Source organism: Salvelinus namaycush, chromosome 9, assembly GCF_016432855.1.
Source record: "Salvelinus namaycush isolate Seneca chromosome 9, SaNama_1.0, whole genome shotgun sequence".
In the NCBI taxonomy this organism is placed as follows: Eukaryota; Metazoa; Chordata; class Actinopteri; order Salmoniformes; family Salmonidae; genus Salvelinus; species Salvelinus namaycush.
Genome location: NC_052315.1, coordinates 42531575 through 42555230, shown reverse-complemented (window position 1 = coordinate 42555230; position 23656 = coordinate 42531575). Strand labels below are relative to the sequence as shown.

The 23656-nt window shown below is 44.5% G+C and overlaps 1 protein-coding gene across 1 annotated transcript in view; it reads left to right on the top strand.

Moving 5' to 3' along the window:
* The window catches only part of tspan9a (tetraspanin 9a), a 285667-nt gene that overhangs the window by 178799 nt on the left and 83212 nt on the right, over positions 1-23656 (top strand). Inside the window, exon 4 of the mRNA XM_039001479.1 lies at positions 3683-3762. Coding sequence (XP_038857407.1) covers positions 3700-3762 — 63 coding nt within the window. The 5' untranslated portion in view covers positions 3683-3699. The remainder of the gene's footprint in view (positions 1-3682; positions 3763-23656) is intronic.

The window sequence follows — 23656 nt, the reverse complement described above, 5'->3', positions numbered from 1 at the left end:
GCATTCTGCAAAGAAACCATTACTAAAAGACACCAATAATAAGAAAAGACTTGCTTGGGCCAAGAAACACGAGTAATGGACATTAGACCAGTGGAAATCTGTCCTTTAGTCTGATGAGTCCAAATTTTAGATTTTTGGTTCCAACCACCGTGTCTTTGTGAGATGCAGAGTAGGTGAACGGATGATCTTCGCATGTGTGGTTCCCACTGTCTTTGATTTATTTAGAATTCAAGGCACACTTAACCAGCATGGCTACCACATCATTCTGCAGCGATACGCCATCCCATCTGGTTTGTACTTAGTGGGACTATCATTTGTTTTTCAACAGGACAATGACCCAAAATAGACCTCCAGGCTGTGTAAGGGCTATTTGACCAAGAAGGAGAGTGATTGAGTGCTGCATCAGATGAGCTGGCTTCACAATCACCCGACCTCAACCCAATTGAGATGATTTTGGATGAGTTGTACCGCATAAGGAAGGAAAAGCAGCCAACAAGTGCTCAGCATATGTGGGAACTCCTTCCAGACTGTTGGGAAAGCATTCCTCATGAAGCTGGTTGAGAGAATGCCAAGAGTGTGCAAAGCTGTCATCAAGGCAAAGGGTGTCTACTTTGAAGAATCTCAAATATAAAATATATTTTGATTTGTTTAACACTTTTTTGGTTACTACATGATTCCATATGTGTTATTTCATAGGTTTGATGTCTTCACTATTATTCTACAATGTAGAAAATAGTAAAAATAAAGAAAAACCCATTAATGAGTAGGTGTGTCCAAACTTTTGACTGGTACTGTGCATATGAAGTGGGTAGGTAAAACAGTATGTAAACATTATTAAAGTGATCAGTGTTCAATGACTGTGTACATAGCGCAGCAGTCTCTAAGGTGCAGGGTAGAGTACTGGGTGTTAGCCGGTTAGTAACAGAGACTAAGATTCAGGGAAGGATACTGGGTGGAGGCGGCTAGTATTGACTATTTTACAGTCTGATGGCCTAGAGATACAAGCTTTTTTTCAGTCTTTCGGTTCCAGCTTTAATGCACCTGTACTGTCTGCCTTCTAGATGGTAGTGTGGTAAACAGACTGTGGCTCGGGTGGCTGATTGTGCCTCTGGTGATGCATTGGACTGACCGCACGACCGTCTGAAAAGCCCTGCAGTTGCGGACGTGCAATTGCCGTACCAAGCAGTGATAAAGCCCGACAGGTTGCTCTCAATGGTGCGTCTGTGGAAGTTTGTGAGGGTTTGTATACCCCGTAGTATAAACACAAGAGACATGGATTAGTGTATCTCTGTGTATATAAGGTAGTACTGGGTTTACCTTAAGACCATTCAGCTGAAACTCTGTCCATCTGTCTCAGAGTTGCAGCCATCACAAGCACTCAACCTCGCCTTTGCCCGAAAGAGAGGAGGATCATTACCACAGCGCAGAGGTGTGGAGTTAAGACTAGGCTGTTTTCACAAACCCAACCTTGTGAAAGGGCTATGTAAGTGGGTGTTAAGGTGCTGGTATTGCTATTCTTTGTGCAGTAGTTCTCTGAGGTGAGAAAAGATGTATCAAAGTAAAGGAAAGACACGTGCTGTATCAAAAGGTATCAAATCTTTCATCCCCATCTCATCAAATCAGCATGTACACTATAAAGGAAACGTCATCTCTCTCAGTGGGGGTTTGATATCTTATCAGGCCAAATGCATTTTCTCTTTGTTCACAGATCATTTACATTGAGTCATCTGGGGATTGAATTTTAAACCAGATTAGATAAATGTAAGGATGGAGCTTTATGGAGCTGTAATATGTGTGTGAAACAACTGAGACGGTCCGTGTTTGACCCTGGTATTCCATAGGATAGCTCTGAGTATCTTTAAGCCACTCTCCCATTTCCATGCTTGAAATGGTGCGATTAATTCCAAAGGCTGAGTCCCTGCCAATTTATCGGCGCTCCTTACATGGACGTGAGCAAGCAGGTATTGAGCAACTGACAACGTTGTGACAAGGCTGCAGAAATACAGTACTCCTCAAGTCTGCATGCAGTAATCATCCTTATTATGATAGCGTTTTGATGTCATTATAGCCAGCTCTTCACAGATATAGGCGTAAACATAAGCGAATAATAAATATAAGCGTAAATAAAACAGGAGCGTGAATATAGCAAGTGTCGTAATGAAATCGAAGGACTGAAGGTTGCATCGGAGAGCACTGGCCAACTCCACTATGTGATATGTTCCACACTGACAGGAGAAGCCCATCCCCCCATGCAGATATTAATATGAACCTAGCCCCCCCCCCCCCCCCCCCCCCCCGCTCACCCTCCTCCCACACGTTTCCCTGGCCTCATGATATTTAAATTAATGAATGGCCTCCTGGACCCCCTGACGCGCAGACAGCACAGATGAAATTGCTGAACTTGTATAGCCAAAGCAGTGTTACGATCAGCTTATTACATGGTCGGAGAGGAGGGGAGGATCCCGGGCTGCCTGCAGCCGCCTCATTGGTTGCTCCCTCAGCAGTGGGGAGGGGCCGAGGAGAGGCAAAGAGAGGAGAGGGAATGAGGGCAGTGCTCTAATTTAGGGGGGATAGGATTGGGAATGCCCGTTAGATGTGGCTTGCCGATAATAGCACACATCAGCCACGGCGCTGCAAATGAGAGCACAGGCAGAGAGCAGGGGACTGAGTGCAGAATGATACCATAGAGCACAGAGAGAGAGACGGAGTGGGAGAGAGTGTATTGTCAGCACGTTGGAGAGCGCAAAGCACAGAGGACGGAGAGAGTGCAGGAAAAGAGGAGGAGAAGCGGAGAGAGGGGAAAAAGATAGAGGATTGTGTTTTTGTAGGGGGGTAAAAGTTCCCACCGCTCCAGGCAGAAAGCAGTCCTGAGGTCAGCAGCAGGGAGAAGTGAACCAGGTGGAAGAAGTGGAGCAGCTGACAGCAGGAGAGAAAGAGTCACAGGGGGTCTGCTCTCACGGCAAACATCACAGCAGTGTGGAGAGCACAGGAGATCCAGGGGACACTATTGAAACTTACCGACTCAAGGACGTAGTCTGCTGTCACTTGTCAGGGTAATAATGGTTCTCACTGGACTAGGGCTTCTCTGCATGGCTAACTCAAGAGCATGAGAGCAGACACTGGGCATTGGGCAGAAGACACATAGAGCTGGGAATAACACCTGTGTCGTTCCTTCCTCTCACTTACCTGTGTTGGGGAGATAGAACGATTCTGATAAAGAAACATTACGATTTTCTAGCCTTGAAGAGAATCAGTACAGAGCAGAGAGGGAGAGAGGAGCCTGTTAGAGGGGGAGAGTTCTGTCCTCTCATCTCTGAGACATGGTAGAGTGTGTAACAGTAGCGAGCCCCTCAGCAGCAGCAGCGTCAGCCCCAGAGCATGGAGAAGTCCAGCAGTGAGGAGTCAGCCATTCACCGCAGCCCGTCCGTGGATAGCCGCGACTCCGACTTTGCCCGCGCCTCTACATCTGGCCGCCCGTTCGGTGGCCGCGGCTTCACCGCCGGCGCGTTCTACGGCTCCACGGGGCCACGTGGCGCCTCCGCCGCACAGGGGCAGGCTGGGACAGCGGCCGATGCCAGCGTCAACGTCGGAGGAGACAAGAGCAGCAATAACAAGTACACGGCGCCCAAAGGCAGCAAATACGTGGTCTTTTACCTGGATCTATCCTTTGTGTTCCTTTTAGAATTCAAGAAGTGCAACATGGCACGGGGCTGTCTCTGCTGTTTGAAGTACACGATGTTCCTCTTCAACCTTATCTTCTGGGTAAGTAAACATTATTTATCTATCTTCTTCTTCTCTTTCTCATGTCTCCATCATGTTTGTTCTCTTTTAGGGGTGCTAATTATAGGATGCATTAGGATGAATTTGGGCCAACAAGCAGGAATGACACTGACACATGGTTCTGGAAATTACTCAGCGGATACAAATGTAAAAGGGGTAGTCATTAGGTTTGCAGTAATATGAGTAAGGCAAGATGGTAAAATGTCATATTGCATAATACTTGTAAACTGATATACGGATCATTTAAAGATTTCTGTTCAGGCGTATGTGAGATAAAGATTGGTGTTCAAGCTTATGAGGATCATTATGAAAACCCTTTTCTTCTCAAGGTGATACTGTAGCTCTTTGTGCAACCATGTGTGTTTCATAACTATGTCTGCTTCATCATGGCATGATGGGGCTCATTTGCATGTTACTATCGCTGGTTGTTATTGAGGCGTTGGAGTGGGGGTTGTCACTCCAACGCCTCAAAGTCAAAATTTGCTATATCGTAAAAATTGATGAAAAACATTTGTTGTTTGGTTTTAATTTGAAGATTAGGGTTAGGCATACGGTTAGCAGTGTGGTTAAGTTTAGAGTCATGTTTAACATCAGATTTGAAAAATAGTTAGAAGAGTGGAGTGGTTGCTCCACCATGTCTCCATGCGGGTGCTCTGCTGGGGTGCTGGGGCTGGCACTCGTTCAGATGGCTTTACAACATGGCTCCTGATGGATGCTGATTTACTGCACACATTATGAGGATTTAGAGTGTTAAGCTGTCTAGTTAAAGGACAGGGGGGGCGCTGCTTACATGTTTTTGATGGAATCATGACATATCTGGGGAATGGTTATGAAAGATTTAAAACGATTGAGGATGTTTTAATTCATTTTGGAGAGCCACTGGAAGAGAGTTGGATGGGAATAATCTGATTTGTTGGTTTTATTTTACACATTGGGATTTTTGGGGTAACACAGATCTAAAAAAATAAAGAAAGAAAGACTAGCACTTTCACACATCATCATCAAATCCCCCAGATTTCAGTGGGTCTTATGTTTGCATCTGTCATTTTGTTTGTGAAAGTAGGCATCCCCTGAAATATTTAACCAGTGGATTACCAGGGGTTTAGTTGATGGACCGGAGCCTTTTGTGTGGAGCCAGTCATGCGTGAAGCGTAATAACATCACAACACCACAGGGTATACCTCTCCAATCACATCATCACTAGCCTACTACGTGCACCCTGCAATCTGGGGCACATTTGAGGCTCAGGCACCAGGCTGCTGCCCATTATTACTGAACCATGACGAGACCAAGAGCCCACAGCACAGATTCCAATGTACCTTTCAGGCAGAACACCCACACAGTGCAAGAAGGATATGTGTGTGCCTGATTGGCAAGGCCTGCTCAGATCAGGCAAGGTGTGTGTGCAGTACGTGATGCATGTGGAGGGATCAGAGGCCGGGCTACTGGATGGCGGCTGAGGTCATTGTGTCAGTGCTGCTTTGCCATCCGTGACAGCTAAGGGAGGATTTAGCCGAGGCGCTTGCTCTCCCCGAGGGCTTTGTGTGGCTCAACCTGTACTTAACCCCTTGTGTTGGCGGTAAAAACCCCCATGTTAATAACCTGATGCTCTTGCTCCACACTGGGAGGAGTGGGAGGGAAGGAGTGGGGAAAGAGGCTTTGCCTATGGCACTGAGCTCTATGCCATAGACCTGCCTTATTGTCACTGACTCTCCTAGGGTTGGGGAGAGTAAGGAGGGTTGTGGGCACCCTATGGTGTGAGGGAATTGTGACTTTCCTCTGTGCGTGTGTTGATCAGTGGGGAAGCCTGGAGCAGCCGGGGGGCTTTCACTAGCGCTGTGGCTCCCGCTGGGCAGTAATTGAGCTCCTCACACTGCTAATGTTCACTTAATGATCACGCCCCTTGCTAGCAAATTGATAGTCGTTTTGGCGCCTTGACTCCCTTTAATGACAGTTTAATAACTGTCCCAGGGGAGTCACTGTTTCCCTGGGTGGTCATGTATCCATCTCTCTGTGAAGGCAGGAGGTGTCTGTCTGTTTGCCTGTCTGTCTGTCTGCTGCAGCCCCACCGGGTCCGGGTGTCCAGCGGCAGCACTTGGGCTGGCTGAAGCCTGTGGCTGGACCCAGTTTAGGGAGAGACACAGGGGCTTGGGGACTGGGGGAAAGGGTGAAAAGCAGCCCTGTATCCTGACACCCCTGGGACATTGCTGCTCTCCCTGTGGCACTCCATGAATCGCAAGTTTACGCTGCCTGCCCAGGGCCTCAGCTTTGACACCCCAGATCGGAGCGGAGTTGCATGGTGGCTGCCAGGCCGGTGGCGTAACCTGACGCCAGGTGCAGACAGCGGGCCTCCCTCGAAACCCACAACCCCCAGCCCTCCACTCCCTCCACGGGGCTTACAGCGGTAACTTGAAGCACAAGGTAAATAGCGCAGGCACTCCAGGCATGTCCCATGCGCTCATCTCCAGGCCTCTCCAGCAGTTGTTCCTGACCATCTGGCTTCTCTTTCTTATGGAGATTAGTGTTAGTCTGAGCTGCAGCATGGTTGGGGGGTCTGGGTCAGATTAGAGTATCAGAGTATCTGGTGGTGTAGTAGTCAGGATTGAGAGCAAGTCTCCTTCGGATGACGGAGGACACCACCAATAAAGCCAGTGGTCACGTCAATCACCCCGAATCACAGTGGCTATGCCCAAAAATACAGTGATGACTGGACGACATGTTGGTAGACACACTATGAGTCGGAGAGCAAGATTGGGTTGGCTGTGATTTCCTATGTGTGTCAGCTTGCAGACACACATAGCCTATTTGCAGGCCCCTGCTCTGTGTCCTCTCTCTGTGATGTCTGATAGAATCTCTGGTCTGCTCTGCCCAGCCCTCCCTCCACTATTAATCGGTTCCTTTCCCTCGCTGAAACGTCCTCCCTGTTTCCTTCCCTCCCGACACTGACACATAGTGCACCAACAACAGTTCCTTTGTTAGAGAGAGCTGCCTCCATCCCACCACTGTGTCATTATCATACCATAAGCAAAGCCTCATTTGATATTCATATTTGGAGAATAAATGGCCGCTCAGCATCCTTACTTTATAACGGGCCAAAGCAGTGGTGCAAATCCTTTGTTAGGGGAGTAGAAGAACCAACTGTGTTTAGCATTCATGAATTCCTATGCTTGCTTAGGGGATTGCTGGAGGATTTATACGCCATTTGGTCGAAGGAAACAAGATTAGTTTCCCCATCGATTTAATCACCTGAGTTGACATTTTTGTTTTAAATGTAGTTAGCACGCCGCCCGAAGAAAAGGGCTTGAAACCTAATGACAGTTTCAAGGTGTTTGTGTGTGTTTTCCAAGTTGAACGGTGGCTTTATAAAGCATTGCCTTGGCAATCATTTCACTCATGCTGTCCCATTCCTTCATGCCACAAGGTTTCGAGCCAAGGTGTCGAAGCAATTTGCCTGCTGTTTTCCCCCTCACAGAGTGCTGAAAAGTTCACTAATCCCCTCGGCCCCAAGGGACTTCACATTGTAACAGACTTTCAGATGTCCTCTCTCACCAGAAGTCTATCACAAGTTAACTTAATCCCTTACTAGGTGATGTGGAGGTCAAACTGAAATTGAGGTGCAGTGAATTGTTTGAAATCATGAAACCAGCTTTCAATAATTCATGATGCCTTCTTAAATTGATTTCCAATACTGACATACATACTGATAAAAAAGATTTAACCTTTATTTAACTAGGCAAGTCAGTTAAGAACAAATTCTTATTTACAATGACAGCCTAGGATCAGTGGGTTAACTGCCTTGTTCAGGGGCAGAACGACAGATTTTTACCTTGTCAGCTCGGGGATTCAATCTAGCAACCTTTCGGTTACTGGGCCAACTCTCTAAACACCTGCCACCCCGATTCAGGAGTGGCTTAAATAACACGATATATTATTGTGAAGCTATATCAATCAGTACTTTAGGGCAATATAATGTAGACAATTAATATCCGGAACAGTACAAGAGGACATCATCCTGCCATGTAAATTTTTACTCTCAAATAAGGACATGGCATATCTGATTCTCCTGCATTGGACAATGTATTTAATTGATTGACATTTACTTAAAATAAGTATTGACGTAGTTGATATGCATTTGATAATTTTAAGTGTTGTAATTAGCACAGGGCATTTTGGGGGCCCTAAGAGAGATTTGGTAAGGGCCCTTTGGCACGTGCCCTTCATGCCCGGTCAGTAAAGTTTAGACAGCTGGCTAGACTAATTTACCAATCAAAAAATGTTTTATGAGTGACTGTCATTGGCTGACATTAACAACTGCTGATGCACAACCAAATTTCGAACTGTAAGTTGAGACCCCAACTGAGTACAAAAATGTAATAATAATACTAAATTGGGGTGGGGGCCCACTAGTGGCCAGGGGCCCTAAGCGACAGCTTATGTCGCCTATACCTGGGGCCGGCCCTGAATTAGCATCCCCACAGGAGAAGGCACAGCCTTGGCTCAATATTCCTACTCTAACCTGCACTTCCAATATCTCCATATACTGTAACCCCGCTCCCTGCCTGTGTCCAGTAGCTAAATGTCTGGGGAGATCATTTTAATTTACACATCTCCACCCGGCCTGCTCCTTCAATTGCCACCCTACCGCATTGTAGAGCTCTGCAGAGCTCATTAGCTTGTGTAACAGATCAAATGGGATATAGGCGCATATAATGCGGTGGCTGGTGGTGGGTGTAGTTAGCCAGAGATTTAAGTCTCCCCACCCCCCATGCTGGCTGATTGGAAATTGAGACAGCCTGTTTAGAGTAGAGACTCACTGTGTCAGTTATGACTCATAACATACTAGGTGCCACCGTTCAATAAAAACCTGTTACTGGGTTCCCAGGGCAAGACCAAAATAGCATCCCCATGCCCTGTGAAAGAGGGGGTTTTAATGATCATGCTGACATGTTTATTTTTGTTTCTCGTAGTAAACATGGTAGCGTAGCGCATGAATCTAAACAGGCATTATCCTAGGGCAGGAGGACATTTTATTTGGTTTTAACAAGGTTTGATGGGAGGCTGGGGTGCTATTGTGTCAATATTGTGTTGTTGACTAGAGTGTGCCAGGTGAACGGAGAGACATAGAGAGACCAGATGAAATAACAACTGCTATGAGAGAGGTAGCTAAGCTAGCTCCGTAAAATCTTGGGCACCTGCCATTGTGTGACAGTTGCTTGGCATCCCCCAGACCAAAGCTCTCTTATTCCTCCCACATTCCACACCACTGTCCCTCCCAGTTAGGAGAACCATCCACAGGGGAAGCTCTCTGGCCAAGGCCAAGCCCTGTATTCACAAAGTGTTTTTTTCATGATGATTTAAAAGACACTTTGTGAACACAAGACCAGGGCTTGGCTATAATCCTTACTGTAGCGATCACAGTGCAGTATTACTCCACATACCCTCTGACTCTGTCATATCTATAGGTCCCCTTAGTGCTAGATGACAAAACACGTACAGACCAGTCAAAAGTTTGGATACACTTACTCATTCCAGCGGTTTTCTTTATTTTTACTATTTTCTACATTGTTGAATAATAGTAAATACATAAAAACTATGAATTAACACATATGGAATCATGTAGTAACCAAAAATGTATTGAAAAAATCAAAATATATTTTATATTTGAGATTCTTTAAAGTAGCCACCCTTTGCCTTGATGACAGCTTTGCACACTCTTGGCATTCTCTCAACCAGCTTCATGAGGTAGTCACCTGGAGTGCATTTCAATTAACAGGTGTGCCTTGTTAAAAGTTAGTTTGTGGAATTTCTTTACTTCTTAATGCGTTTGAGCCAATCAGTTGTGTTGTGACAAGGTAGGGGTGGTATACAGAAGATAGCCCTATTTGATGAAAGATCAAGTCCATATTATGGCAAGAACAGCTGAAAAAAGCAAGGAGAAACGACATGACATGAAGGTCAGTCAATCTGGAAAATGTTAAGAACTTTCAAAGTTTCGTCAAGTACAGTCACAAAAACCTTCAAGCGCAATGATGGAACTGGCTCTCATGAGAACCGCCACAGGAAAAGAAGACCCAGAGTTACCTCTGCTGCAGAGGATAAGTTCATTAGAGTTAACTGCACCTCAGATTGCAGCCCAAATAAATGATTCACAGAGTTCAAGTAACAGACACATCTCAACATCAACTGTTCAGAGGAGACTGCATGAATCAAGGCTCCCGAGTGGCGCAGCGGTCTAAGGCACGGCATCTCAGTGCAAGAGATGTCACTACAATCCTTGGTTTGAATCCAAGCTGTATCACATCCGGCTGTGATTGGGAGTCCCATAGGGCAGAGCACAATTGACAAAGCATCATCTGGGGTAGGCCGTCATTGTAAATAATAATTTGTTTTGCTAGTTAAATTAAGGTTACATATTCATGGTCGAATTGCTGCAAAGAAACCACTACTAAAGGACACCAATAAAAATAAGAGACTTGCTTGGGCCAAGAAACACGAGCAATGGACATTAGCCTGGTGGAAATCTGTCCTTTGGTCTGATTTGAGATTTTTGGTTCCAACCTCTGTGTCTTTGTGAGACGCAGAGTAGGTGAACGGATGATCTCCACATCTCCACTGTGAAGCATGGAGGAGGTGGTGTGATGGTGTGGGGGTGCTTTGATGGTGACTCTGTCTGTGATTTATTTAGAATTCAAGGCACACAACCAGCATGGCTACCACAGCATTCTGCAGCAATACGCCATCCTATCTGGTTTGGGCTTAGTTGGACTATCATTTGTTTTTCAACAGGACAATGACTCAACACACCTCCAGGCTGTGTAAGGGCTATTTGACCATATGTGGGAACTCCGTCGAGACTGTTGGAAAAGCATTCCAGGTGAAGCTGGTTGAGAGAATGCCAAGAGTGTGCAAAGCTGTCATGGGTGGCTACTTTGAAGAATCTTACATCTTAAATATATTTTGATTTGTTTAACACTTTTTTTGGTCACTGCATCATTTCATATGTGTTATTTGATAGTTTTGATGTCTTCACTATTCTTTTACAATGTAGAAAATAGTAAAAATAAAGAAAAACCCTTGAATGAGTAGGTGTGTCCAAACTTTTTACTGGTGCTGTGTGTGTGGACTGGAGTCCTTGTCATGGCGAGTCTAGTTAGTGATCAGCTCATCAAGGCTGACGGATGACACCTCAGGCCTTCAGGGCTTATGATCCTGTTTTCTTCTATACTTGGAAGAGGGAGGGAGAGGGAAGGAAGGAGAGAGATATGACCATCATTAGTTCTGCATAGATAACCAGGACCTCTTATTAAACATGTCATGTCAAATCATGTGTCTCTGGTGATGAGGGATGTTTTCCCAAGCAATAGTGTCACTTGGTCACAGAAGGGTTCTGCCTTTAATGATCAGTGGAATGTGTCTTTTGTGCTGGCAATATCCCTTTTTCACTTTTAAGAACTATCCATACACATAGTTAACGACTTAACCAACAGATTGACCACGAAAGGATAATTGAATTGATTCCTAATTGCGTCTCCATTTCAAGGGATAATGGATTGCACATTGCACAATAGAGGATGATTGAAATGCTTTCCTCGTGAAATTAAATGGGTCTGAAAGTGATTGTCATTGTGTTGATACAGCATGAGCGATTGAGGCTGTGTATCAAATCCGCTGTAGTCGGTAGGAAAGGTTTAGGCGCACATTGTATTTTGTCATATTCCCCCTGGAGAATGTATTTTTCTCAGTAAAAGACTTTGAGGCCTCTACTTCAAATAGGCCCTCTCTTTTGTGGTATTATATGATTATATAAGGCAAACTTTTGTTGTGCCAAAGCATTCTACCAACAAAACTGAGATGTGATGTTCTGGTGCTGTTTGTCTATATAAAAGCCTCTCCTTAGTAGAAGAAGAACATCAACATTAAAAAAAATATTCATAACATTTTACTTTGTAACTTTGAGAAATGTTTAAACGACTGACTTAAAAAAAATTGAGGCAAAGAAGCGTGGGAAGTCCCAGTCCCCTGGAGTGGAGTGACGCACCGAAGTGAAACCTGTCAATCAAACATGGTTTGACAACACAACAACAAACCCACTCACTGAGAGAGCATCGGCGGAGTAATACATAACATGGTACAGTGGAGGTGAAGTATGTACCTTGTCAAGGGCTAGCTATTGAATATAGCAGATATTCAATTTGTCGCCTACTGTATGACTGTCTAAATGTGTTGAGTTACCTTGCCACTGCATCAATAAAGTTCACTTTCTTTTCAGAGACAGCCAGGTTCCTCATTCGGTCAGAGATACTACTCTATTTTTAACACTTTTACAAAAATCCCCAGCCTTTAATATCTCCAATAATGGGACTCTCAGTATGTTTTATGGTGCTAAAATATTTACTAAGGAGCTTCATGCAAATAGGTGTTGAGAATAACATTTTATCATGCTCATGCTTGTCCTTGTACTGTAGGAGGGGGTTGTAAACTTGTCTCCATCTCAGGCCTCCACTCACTCCAGGCATTCCGATCGATGCTATTCTGCACCTAAGCAGTGAAGAATGTTAGAATAACTTGCCCGCCTCGCCCTACTCAGCATTTTCCTCTGTCACCCAAAGGCAAATTAAGGAGAAATCAATACCCCAAGTCGCACTTGCTCAGCCTCAACTCTGAGGGAGAAGGTTTGGGACTATTTCTTTCCACTTGGTCTGCTGAGGAATAACTGGGTTTCAACCGGATTACCTCTCTGCTATTTAATTAATTATTTGGGGTGGCTGGCTTTGATGCACCTTGGCTGCAGACCCTAACACACTCAGTGTCCTGTGTTTGATGTAGGGGATTTTGAGGGGGATTTTGAGCTTCTCTTTAATGGTCATCATGTGAGGCTGGTGTCAGGTAGATATTGGGAATCCATAATGTTTTCCAATTGAATTTATCAGGAAATGATCTTAGCTGACTTGTCCGTCTTACTGGCTGGCCAGGGCATCCAGGGGTTAGACACCATGGGCTGAGGATCCGCCATTGACTGGATCTAAGGGCTATCATCTTACAATTGATTCTATTGGGCTTAATTGCTTTCCCGCCATGGTCCTCGTTCCCTCATACCCAGATACCATCCTCCTCCTCCTCCTGCTTATTAAATATATTCTCCTCTCTCCAAACCAAACATAGAAAACCCAGACATGTCACATCCTTTTTAGCTTGGCATTTCGGTCTCGAATAGTGATGCACTCAAAATACGAGCCTCAAATTGCCTTTGAATCTGTGCATTTCAAGAGGTTGTCACCTTGCATTTGGGCTTGGGGACCCAGAGGTGCACAGTCTGAATGAGAGCGGGCCCACGGCGACAGCGTCAACAACTTGGTCCCTTGCCAGCCTCTAATAGGACACAAAGCACTAAATAAGACCCCACTCAGAGGAAGGGGGAGGGGGACATCCATTGAACATGAATCACTGCCATGTTTTTATCGTTATTTTTTTAGTGGGCTAATTTTATTTGGCACATACTGAGCCTGTGTTATATACAGTACTGTGTGCTCCCATTGGAATTGTATGTATATAGATCTATCACGCTGGGCTCAGAGAGAAATCCAGATCCACCTTCAAAACAGGTTGTTGCAGTGCTCTCTCATTATTGCAGTTGACTCGTGTTCTTTGTGCACGAGGTGTTCACATAAACAACTCTGACATTCTCCCTGACGATAGATGGAGAAGCAGCATAAAGGCAACATCGACTCTATCTGTAGCTAACTGACTTTGAAGCTTATAGGGATATTAACATGGTTTCTGAATGCAGATTCCCAATCTTCGCTCCCTTCTTGAACTGAGCTTTACCGTGTCTCTGTGGCCTTCCTCATGTCTTATCAAACGCCTTACACTCGTATTCCTCATTTATTTCACAACCGAACGGATGCGGGTGGATATAGATAGAGGCTTGAAGAACTGTGATTTGTACATTAATTTGAGCTCATCACCGCTATTCCTCTGCGTGATCTCATTCAAGCGTTGAATCTGTGTGATTCGTAATACAACTCTTTTTCCACAAATGGAGTGCTACTACTCATCCTTACTGGGCGGGATGACGAACGCCATCATGGTGTTTTCAGGTAGTGCTAATGGACAGGGAAAGGTCAGTGTGTTGCCCCATTCATTTCAGTGCTGAAATGGTGCTCCGAGCTAGTTCGTCATAATTCTCTGCACTAGGTGTACTGTATGTCCTGGTTTCTAGTGGGTTTTGCTGTAGCTGGCATGGCCACATGGACCATCTTGTTCTCAGCTCCTGGAGAGATGGGGAACAGACGGTGCTGGACAGGGTTCCTACATCCTCCCTTTGAACACACAGACCCAAAATGGCTTCCTAGCCATCAATCTGTGTATGGGCTCTGTGCATGGAGTTGTAGTAGGGGCCCTACTGCTACCCCAGGGACCTGCCAGCCCAGCCAGGTGAATACAGTGATGTGTAGTGGCAGCTCCCACTGAGGTTATTCACACAGCCGTATCTTAAAGATCCTGTTGGCTATCTCTCAGGCATACACATTGTGTCACGTTTGTGGAGGGCATGCTAATCATTTCAGCCCTGTTTTAAGGGAAAATAACTATATAGATTGGTTAGGAATTGTTCTCCCCTATTTGCAGCAGCCACTCATAAGCACAAGTGTTTATATTTTTTATATTTTACCTACAGTACAGTGTCATGGGTGTTTTGTGTTGTTGATTAGCTAGCAATTTGAAGATGTTTGTGAGTCATTTGCGCTGATGAAATGTTCACTGTGCAACAAGATGAACAGATAGATAAACAGTAGCAGCAGCAATTGTGATTAATAAAAAAAAGTTCAAATGTAGATAGTCCGGCTAGCTATTTGGTTAAATATTTAACTAGCTATTTAGCAATCTTATAGCTTGGAGGTAGAAGCTGTTCAGGGTCCTGTTGGTTCCAGACTTGGTACATCGGTACTGCTTGCCGTGTGGTTGCAGAGAGAATAGCCACTTGAGTGGCTGGAGTCTTTGACAATTTTAGGGCCTTCCTCTGACATCGCCACCTGGTATAGAAGTCCTGGATGGCAGGGAGCTCAGCCCTAGTGAAGTACTGGGCCTTACGCACTACCCTCTGTAGAGCCTTGCAGTCGGATGCCAAGCAGTCGCCATACCAAGCTGTGATGCAGCCAGTCAAGATACTCTCAATGGTACAGCTGTAGAACTTTTTGAGGATCTGAGGGCCCATGCCAAATCCTTTCAGCCTCCTTAGGGGGAAGAGGCATTGTCGTGCCCTCTTTATGACTGTGTTGGTGTGTGTAGACCGTGATCCTTAGTGATGAGGACATTGAGGAATTGAAGCTCTCGACCCGCTCCACTACAGCCCCGTCGATGATGAGGGCGTGCTCGGCCCTTCGTTTCCTGTAGTCCACGATCAGCCCCTTTGTCTTGCTGACATTGAAGGAGAGGGTATTGTCTTAGCACCACACTGTCAGATCTCTGACCTCTCTGTAGGCTGTCTCATCGTTGTCTGTGACCAGGCCTACCACCATCGTGTCGTGGGCAAACTTGATGATGGTGTTGGAGTCGTGCGTGGCCATGCAGTCGTGGGTGAACAGGGAGTACAAATCAAATCACATCAGACCTTATTGTGAAATGCTTACTTACAAGCCCTTGACCAACACCACAGTTCAAGAAATAGAGTTAAGAAAATATTTACCAAATAAACTAAAAAAATTATTATAAAAAAATGTAACACAATAAAATAACAATAACGAGGCTATATACAGGGGGTACCAGTACCGAGTCAGTGTACGGGGGTACAGGTTAGTCGAGGTAATTTGTACATATAGGTAGGGGTGAAGTGACTATGCATAGATAATAAACAGCGAGTAGCAGCAGTGTAAAAAACAAATGGAGGGGGGGGCCAATGTAAGTAATCCAGTGGCCATTTGATTAGTTATTCAGCAGTCTTATTGCTTAGGGGTAGACGCTGTTAAGGAGCCTTTTGGTCCTAGACTTGGTGCTCCGGTACTGCTTGCCATGCGGTAGCAGAGAAAACAGTCTATGACTTGGGTGACTGGAGTCTCTGAACATTTTTTGGGCTTTCCTCTGACACCGCCTAGTATATAGGTCCTGGATGGCAGGAAGTTTGGCCCCAGTGATATACTGGGCTGTACGGACTACCCTCTGTAGCGCCTTACGGTCAGATGCCGACCAGTTACCATACCAGGCGGTGATGCAACCGATGATGCATGCAGCTGTTTAACTTTTTGAGGATCTGGGGACCCATGCCAAATCTTTTCAGTCTCCTGAGGGGGAAAGGTGTTGTCGTGCCCTCTTCACGACTGTCTTGGTGTGTTTGGACCATGATAATTTGTTGGTGATGTGGACACCAAGGAACCTGATACTCTTGACCCGCTCCACTAAACGCACCCCTGAGGGGCAGATGTGTTCTTGCCTACCCTCACCACCTGGAGGCATCCCATCAGGAAGTCCAGGATCCAGATGCAGAGGAAGGTGTTCAGTCCCAGGGTCCTTAGCTTAATGATGAGCTTGGAGGTCACTATGATGTTGAACGCTGAGCTGTAGTCAAGGAACAGCATTCTCACATAGGTATTCCTCTTGTCCAGGTGGGAAAAGGTAGTGTTGAGTGCAATAGCATCTGTTGATCTGTTGGGGCGGTATGTGAAATGGAGTGGGTCCAGGGTGTCTGGGATGATGGTGCTAATGTGAGCCATGATCAACCTTTCAAAGCATTTCATGCTCAGATGTGAGTGCTACGAGGCGATAGTCATTTAGACAGGTTACCATAGCGTTCTTGGGCACTCGGTCTATGATGATCTGCTTGAAACATGTAGGTATTACAGATTGGGTCAGGGAAAGGTTAAAAATGTCAGTGAAGACACTTGCCAGATGGTCAACGCATGCTCTGGGGACGCTTCCTGGTAATCCCGGTAATCCTTGTGAATGGTAAGCTGTTTAAAGTTCTTACTCACACCGGCTATGGAGAGCGTGGTCACACAGTCGTCCAGAACAGCTGGTGCTCTCATGCATGGTTCAGTGTTGCTTGCCTCGAAGTGAGCATAGAATGTATTTAGCTGGTCTGGTAGGCTCTGGGCAGCTCACGGCTGGTTTTCCCTTTGTAATCCGTGATAGTTTGCAAGCCCTGACACATCCAACAAACGTCGGAGCCGGTGTTGTAGGATTCCATCTTCGTCCTGTATTGACGCTTTGCCTGTTTGATGGTTAGTCAGAGGTCGTAGTGGGATTCTTCAAAGTTGCTTTTAGCCAAATCCTTTTAGAGCAAGCCAAATAATTTCATGTTTTAAAAGTTATCCTAGATCAGGATTCATTGTTTGAATGTAAGATGCCAATCAATTGAGGTGCAACAGCTTTTCACGCTCTTGGCATTCTCTCAACCAGCTTCATGAGGTAGTCACCTGGAATCCATTTCAATTAATAGGTGTGCCTTGTTAAAAGTTCATTTGTGGAATTTTTTTCCTTAATGTGTTTGAGCCAATCAAATCAAATTGTATTTGTCACATGCACCGAATACAACAGGTGTAGACCTTAGCGTGAAATGATTACTTATAAGCCCTTAACCAACAATGCGGTTCAAGAAATAGAGTTAAGAAATATTTACTAAATAAACAAAAGTAAAACAAATAAAATAAAAAAGTAACACAAGAAAATGACATAACAATAACGAGGCTATATACAGGGGGTAATCCCGGTACGGAGTCAATGTGTGGGGGTACAGGTTAGTCGAGGTCATTTGTAAATTGACTATGCATAGATAATAAACAGCGATTAGCCGTGTAAAAACAAGGGGGGTCAATATAAATAGTCCAGCTGGCCATTTGATTAATTTAATAGTTTGTTTAACATTTTTGGTTACTACATGATTCCATATGTGTTATTTCATAGTTTTGATGTCTTCACTATTATTCTAAAGTGTAGAAAATAGTAAAATAAAGAAAAAACCTTGAATGAGTAGGTGTGTCCTAACTTTTGACTGGTACTGTACATACATACTATATGCTACAGTAGAACGACAACACGATATACAGAAGATAAGGCACTTACTTTGATAGGAACGCAGACATATCCAAAGCTATTATTTTTAAGGAAGGCATTGCAAGCACCAGCCAGAAAATGTGCCAATTCGTGTAAGACTGCGCAAATGTCTGCATACTTGATCTGCGGAAACATTGGTGAAGTGCTTTGGCTCTTCTCTTCTTTTCCGGCTTAGTAAAGCCTCAAACATAAATTGTCCGCAACACTGAAATGGGCTACTTCTATGTGAATTAATGAGGAGGCGGAACACACCTCAATTCAAACTTTTTGTTAGAAAATAAAACTTATTCGAAAATAATTTGAAATTGACAAATTGAAACACAGCCTATAGATAATTAGCAGGCAGCCCGTGTTAACTGTCCTGTTGCTTAATAATCACATTTTGGAACAGTGAGTGCATTCTGACATCACGTGCATGAAACAACTCACGCTGGGGCGACCGTTAGAAGATAAGGTGTTTCCAATGACATCATCAACCAATCAATGCCAACACATAGTTGGTTAAAAACACAGGATGCACAGAGATGATGTCATTTATCTTCCACTATCTTTTTTGCTACAAAACATAGAAGCTGAATATGAAGTTGAAAAACTGTGACATTTCCCTTTAAACTGTACTATGCTAGATTAAAAATGACTTTGGCTTTACCACGGTAGGTGGATAAATGCATTCATTTGTTTGTTTATCCATCCATCATGGCCCATAATCACAATATTTGACGTGTTTTTAGATAATTGAAGTTAAAGGATAAAAAAATGACAATTTTAATTAATTAAAAAAATTATAATCAAGAAATGAAACAAGAAAAGAAAGAAAAGAAACAACCGTGTTTGTAAGCTTTTAAAGTATTTCAAACTCAACTGTTTACGTTTTCCAGTGATGAAGACGTGTCATGTTAGGGGGTTTGCAAAATGGGTCAACTTTTAGCATGTTTTGACATTCAAGTCCAAAAAGTTACTTTCTGACCACTTTCTACGATGGGCAAATATGTATAGAAGGTGTCATTCTAATCTAAAAACCCTGCGGTCAAAAAGTGATTCAAATCAAACGGAACGACCGTCAAATTTTAAATGTGGCTAATGTATACTATACTTGTATTCCAAACATGATGACAGAGTTAGATGTGTCAACACCCACTGTACAGTCCGTTCCCACACAAATCAATTGACACATTGTTTATGAGCAGTGTGACATTGGTGTGCTGACTATGCACTGTGTTGACCCACCAGATGAGGTCATCCTGTTCACGGCTGGACCTCAACCTGGGCTGGCGGTTGGCTGGTTAATTGTGTGCCAATGGCAAGTTATGATGCCATTCTCCAGAAATAGGCTCATCCAGTGCAATGACAGCTGGACGCAGGAGGACGTAACCGGAGTGGCCAAGACAAGAGCGACGGCAATCAAGAGTTGCCGTCATTGCATTGGCCCTCTTGTGTGAAGGATGATACACTGAGTGTACAAAACATTAAGAACATCTGCTCTTTCCATGAGATAGACTGACCAGGTGAATCCATGTGAAAGCTATGATCCCTTATTGATGTCACTTTTTAAATTCAATTCAATCAATGTAGATGAAGGGGAGGAGACAGGTTAAAGAAGGATTTTTCAGCCTTGAGACAATTGAGACATGGACTGTGTATGTGTGCCATTCAGAGGGTGAATGGACAAGACAAAATATTGAACTGCCTTTGAATGGGGTACGGTAGTAGGTGCCAGGCACATCGGTTTGTGTCAAGAACTTCAACGCCGCTGGGTTTTTCATGCTCAACAGTTTCCTGTGTGTATCAAGAATGGTCCACCACCCAAAGGACATCCAACCAACTTGACACAACTGTGGGAAGCATCGGAGTCAACATGGGCCAGCATCCCTCTGGAACGCTTTCGACACCTTGTAGAATCTATGCCCCGGCGAATTGACGCTGTTCTGAGGGCAAAAGGGGGTGCAACTCTATATTAGGAAGGTGTTCCTTATGTTTTTAGCACTCAGTGTATATCAATTATCGGTCCCTGTCACTTGTGTCTGTGTTCATGTGACATGAAAGCACACCTCATCTCACTATTGGAAGAATAACGCTATCCAGGAAATCTCACTCACAACCCCACTCAATGAAAGTGCCTACCTTGCAAAGGAGATAGGAGAAGAATGTGCTATCCTGAGGTGTGTTCTTTCATGAGTTCTCACCTGGGTTGGAGAGGAAAGAGGGTACTTTATACCTGTCTTTGAGTCTCATTTGCTCCCTTTGGAAAACATCTAGGTGTTTCTTCACTCCTCACTAATGAGGGTTTCACACTACTGATTAGACTTCTTCTGGTCCAACTCTTCTCTATTCTAGATACAGATCAAAATATCCTCAGAGTTTTAGCTTCGCAGCTAACACGCTGTTAAATCTTCCTGAAAAGCAATCACGTAGCCTACTCTCCTCTATCTCCCCCTGTCTATTTATCTGCTTTAGTTGCAGACACAACATTGCCACTTGAAGATTCTCCGCCAGAGGAAGCTGGCTGTTTTACAGACATTAAGCAATATAGACGGATGCCTCTAAAAGCCCTGAGTTCCCTGATGATCATCGGTTTCCATTCTCGTCTCGCCGACAAGAGTAACTTCATTCGGTGGCACGTTAAGTTACACAGAAGCCCCGTAAACAAACAAAACAAAACATTGATAAGTTGTCAATTACACAATCTCCCCTCTGCATCAATACCCGAGTGTGACTCTCATTATATCATGTGCATTTGGCGCATTTGGAATTCACAGAGATGAGCCCATTGGATATTCATGGGCTTGCTATGCAGCAGTGAGCACATAGATGAGCATCTTGCCATCTTCCCCATCGGTTATCTGCTGTCAGCATTTAGTTTCTGCATAATGCAGTCGACGATGAGACCCAGCAGAGTACAGGAGACAGGCACGGTCAGCAGAGCATTCCCCGTGTACAGTCATGGACACTGCCTGGAAGCCATGTTCATTCAAATGTTGTATTTAATAAAATAAAAAAAGATGTTGTATTTACTGCAAGCCTCCTGACATTAAAATAAGCTCCCAGTTAATAGGTTTCCTGAGGAGTTTCAGTCACTGTGGGCTCCAGCTCTGTGCCCCGGCTAACTGTGTGTACACATCTAAGCCGCCACTACTTAATAACATTTATTTAAAGCCCCACTGATAGCATATGTCAGCTGGATCGGGATTCAGCGCTGCTGCTCTCCTTTTGTTGTCTTTTTTTGATGGGTTATTGTCTCGCATCGCAAATGGAAACAAAAGACGCCCCACAAAGTGTAGCCTCGTGATAGCAGGAAGGTAAGAAGAAAAGTGGGCTGCCATTAAATGGGAGACTTTCATGGATGGAGAGATCCTCGCCTTCCCTCGCTCCGTGCATCTTTGTTTCACTTTCTTTGGCGGTAATGTGACCTATTCTTCCCAGGCACAGGGGACATAAAGTGACGAAAGTGGTCACAACTCAGAGAGAAAGAGTGACGGCCCCTCTCTCTGTGTTCCCTCCAGTAATGAGGGGAAGAACAGACACACAGCAGAGAGAGTGGGCTCTAATGATTAGAGGTGACCACCATGACCGGGCGGCCTTGTGATCTACCGTATGCCACAGCTTGTTAGTCACCTTTTTATTTCATTGGATTACACACACCATCTGTCCCCCTTCCTTTAATACTGTTGTAACTTTAATGTGTTACAGAGTTAATGTTTAAGTTAATTCATTGAGCTGTATCTAAAGATATTTCTTTACAGTTATTTACATATGTAATTGTATTGGTTAGTATTGAATTACGCTTTTGACTGCAAGTTCCAGAATGCCTTGCGACAGGAAGTAGAGAGTGAACGCGCTAGTTAAGTGCAATTAACAGGTGATTATTTGGCCACTTTGCGCTAGCATCTTACTGGCATTGCTCTGTAGAATCTAAAGTTGTTAAATGTAACGTGATCAAGAATTATTACTAAAAGAAGCTTTCATATCAAACCCGATGTCCCGAGTCATTACTTTGAAGATAGTTATTCTATATTTTGGTGCCGAAACCCGGAAAATGAGCTGCGACGAAGAAGCGGCTGAAATGGCTGAGGAGGAATGTCGGCATGAAACCGAAAGAATGAGACGAAAGCGGGGTACCATTCGAGGTGCCACAACACGGATTTTGAATCAGATTGACGTGGAAATAACCCAGTCAAATCCGGATACCGATCACTTGAGTACATTGTTGGAATTGCTGTTAGCTAAGGAGAACAGTTTGTTTGAACTTGATCGTGGAATTGAACAGTTAACGCCATTGGACGGATTGGAGGCAGAGATTGCATGCACGGAGGATTACAAAGAGCGCGTTATCATGCTGAAGAGCCGTGCACAACGAGTGATAAAGAAAAAACAGGATCTCAATCCACTACCAGCACGGGTGAGTGACGCTAACTCCAACAGATCACAGAGACAATCAGTAAGGCTACCAAAGTTGATTATTGAGAAATTCTATGGAGATGTCAGTATGTGGCAGGAGTTTTGGAGCCAGTATGAGACCGCTATTCACAACAATGATTCACTGTGTAATAAAGAGAAGTTTACCTATCTGAAAACATATCTCACTGGACCAGCTGCAAAGGCAGTAGCAGGACTGATGTTAACAGACAGTAACTATGATGATGCAATCGCTCTACTCAAGAGCAGATTTGGAAGGAAAGATCTTGTGATTAGTGCTCATATGTCAAAGCTGTTGAATCTCACCCCTGTGAAGAAATCCTCTGATCTAAATGCATTGAGGCAGCTATATGATGAATGTGAAATTCAGATTAGGAGCCTGGAATCACTGGGTGTAGTGTCAGAAACCTATGGAAGCCTACTATGCCCAATCTTACTGCAGATGATTCCAGAGGACATAGCTCTTGACTATAGTCGTCAGAGGGGAGTAGATGATGAATGGAAAGTGTCTGAGATTGTCAGTTTCCTACAGAAGGAGGTTCAGAGCAGGGAGAGAGCGCTACAAATGACAAGATCATGCAACCAACAGAGAGAGCAAACCATGGAACAAGTCATGCTTCTCCAATGAAATGAAAACAAAAAGACCCAACATGCCCTCTGCTGCAGCACTGCATACAGCCAGCCAGAAGGAACAAAACTGTCTATTCTGTGACAGTGCAGACCACAAATCAGAAAACTGCCCTGACCACAATATTGCTGCACGCAAAGAGAAACTAAAGAAAATGGGAAGATGCTTTGTATGTTTAGGACAGAGACACATAGCAAAATTCTGTAAAGTCAAAGATGTGTCATGTGCAACATGTGGAAGCAGACATCACATTGCTGTGTGTACCAGTAAGAGGAGTGAGGTGCAACCCCCTACTGTTTCTGCAGATGCTGTTGTTTCCTCAGTTATTCCCCATTCAGTGAAGATGAAACCAGATGGACAGAACACTGTGTTGCTACAAACGGCAAAGGCATGGGTAGAAGGCCCATCGGGCAGGAAGATAGCTCGTTGCTTACTAGATGGAGGCAGTCAGAGAAGCTTCATACATGAAAACCTTGTGAAGGGCTTGAAGCTACCAGTAATCAGACAAGAGGCACTCACTCTTCACACGTTTGGCTCCTCTGCCCCAGCAACATCCCAACGCAACACAGTGAAATTCATCTTGGAGAATGTCTGGGACAAACAGCAGAGAATAGAGATAGAGGCAATTGAAACCCCACAAGTGTGCACAGCTGTGATGAAGGTTCCTGGTGAACAGATTCGACATGAGCTCAATAGAAAAGGACTGCAGCTCGCAGACTTTCCAGGAGATGACAATGATCCTGAACTCTCTGTCCTGATAGGAGCAGACTACTACTGGCAGATAGTATCAGG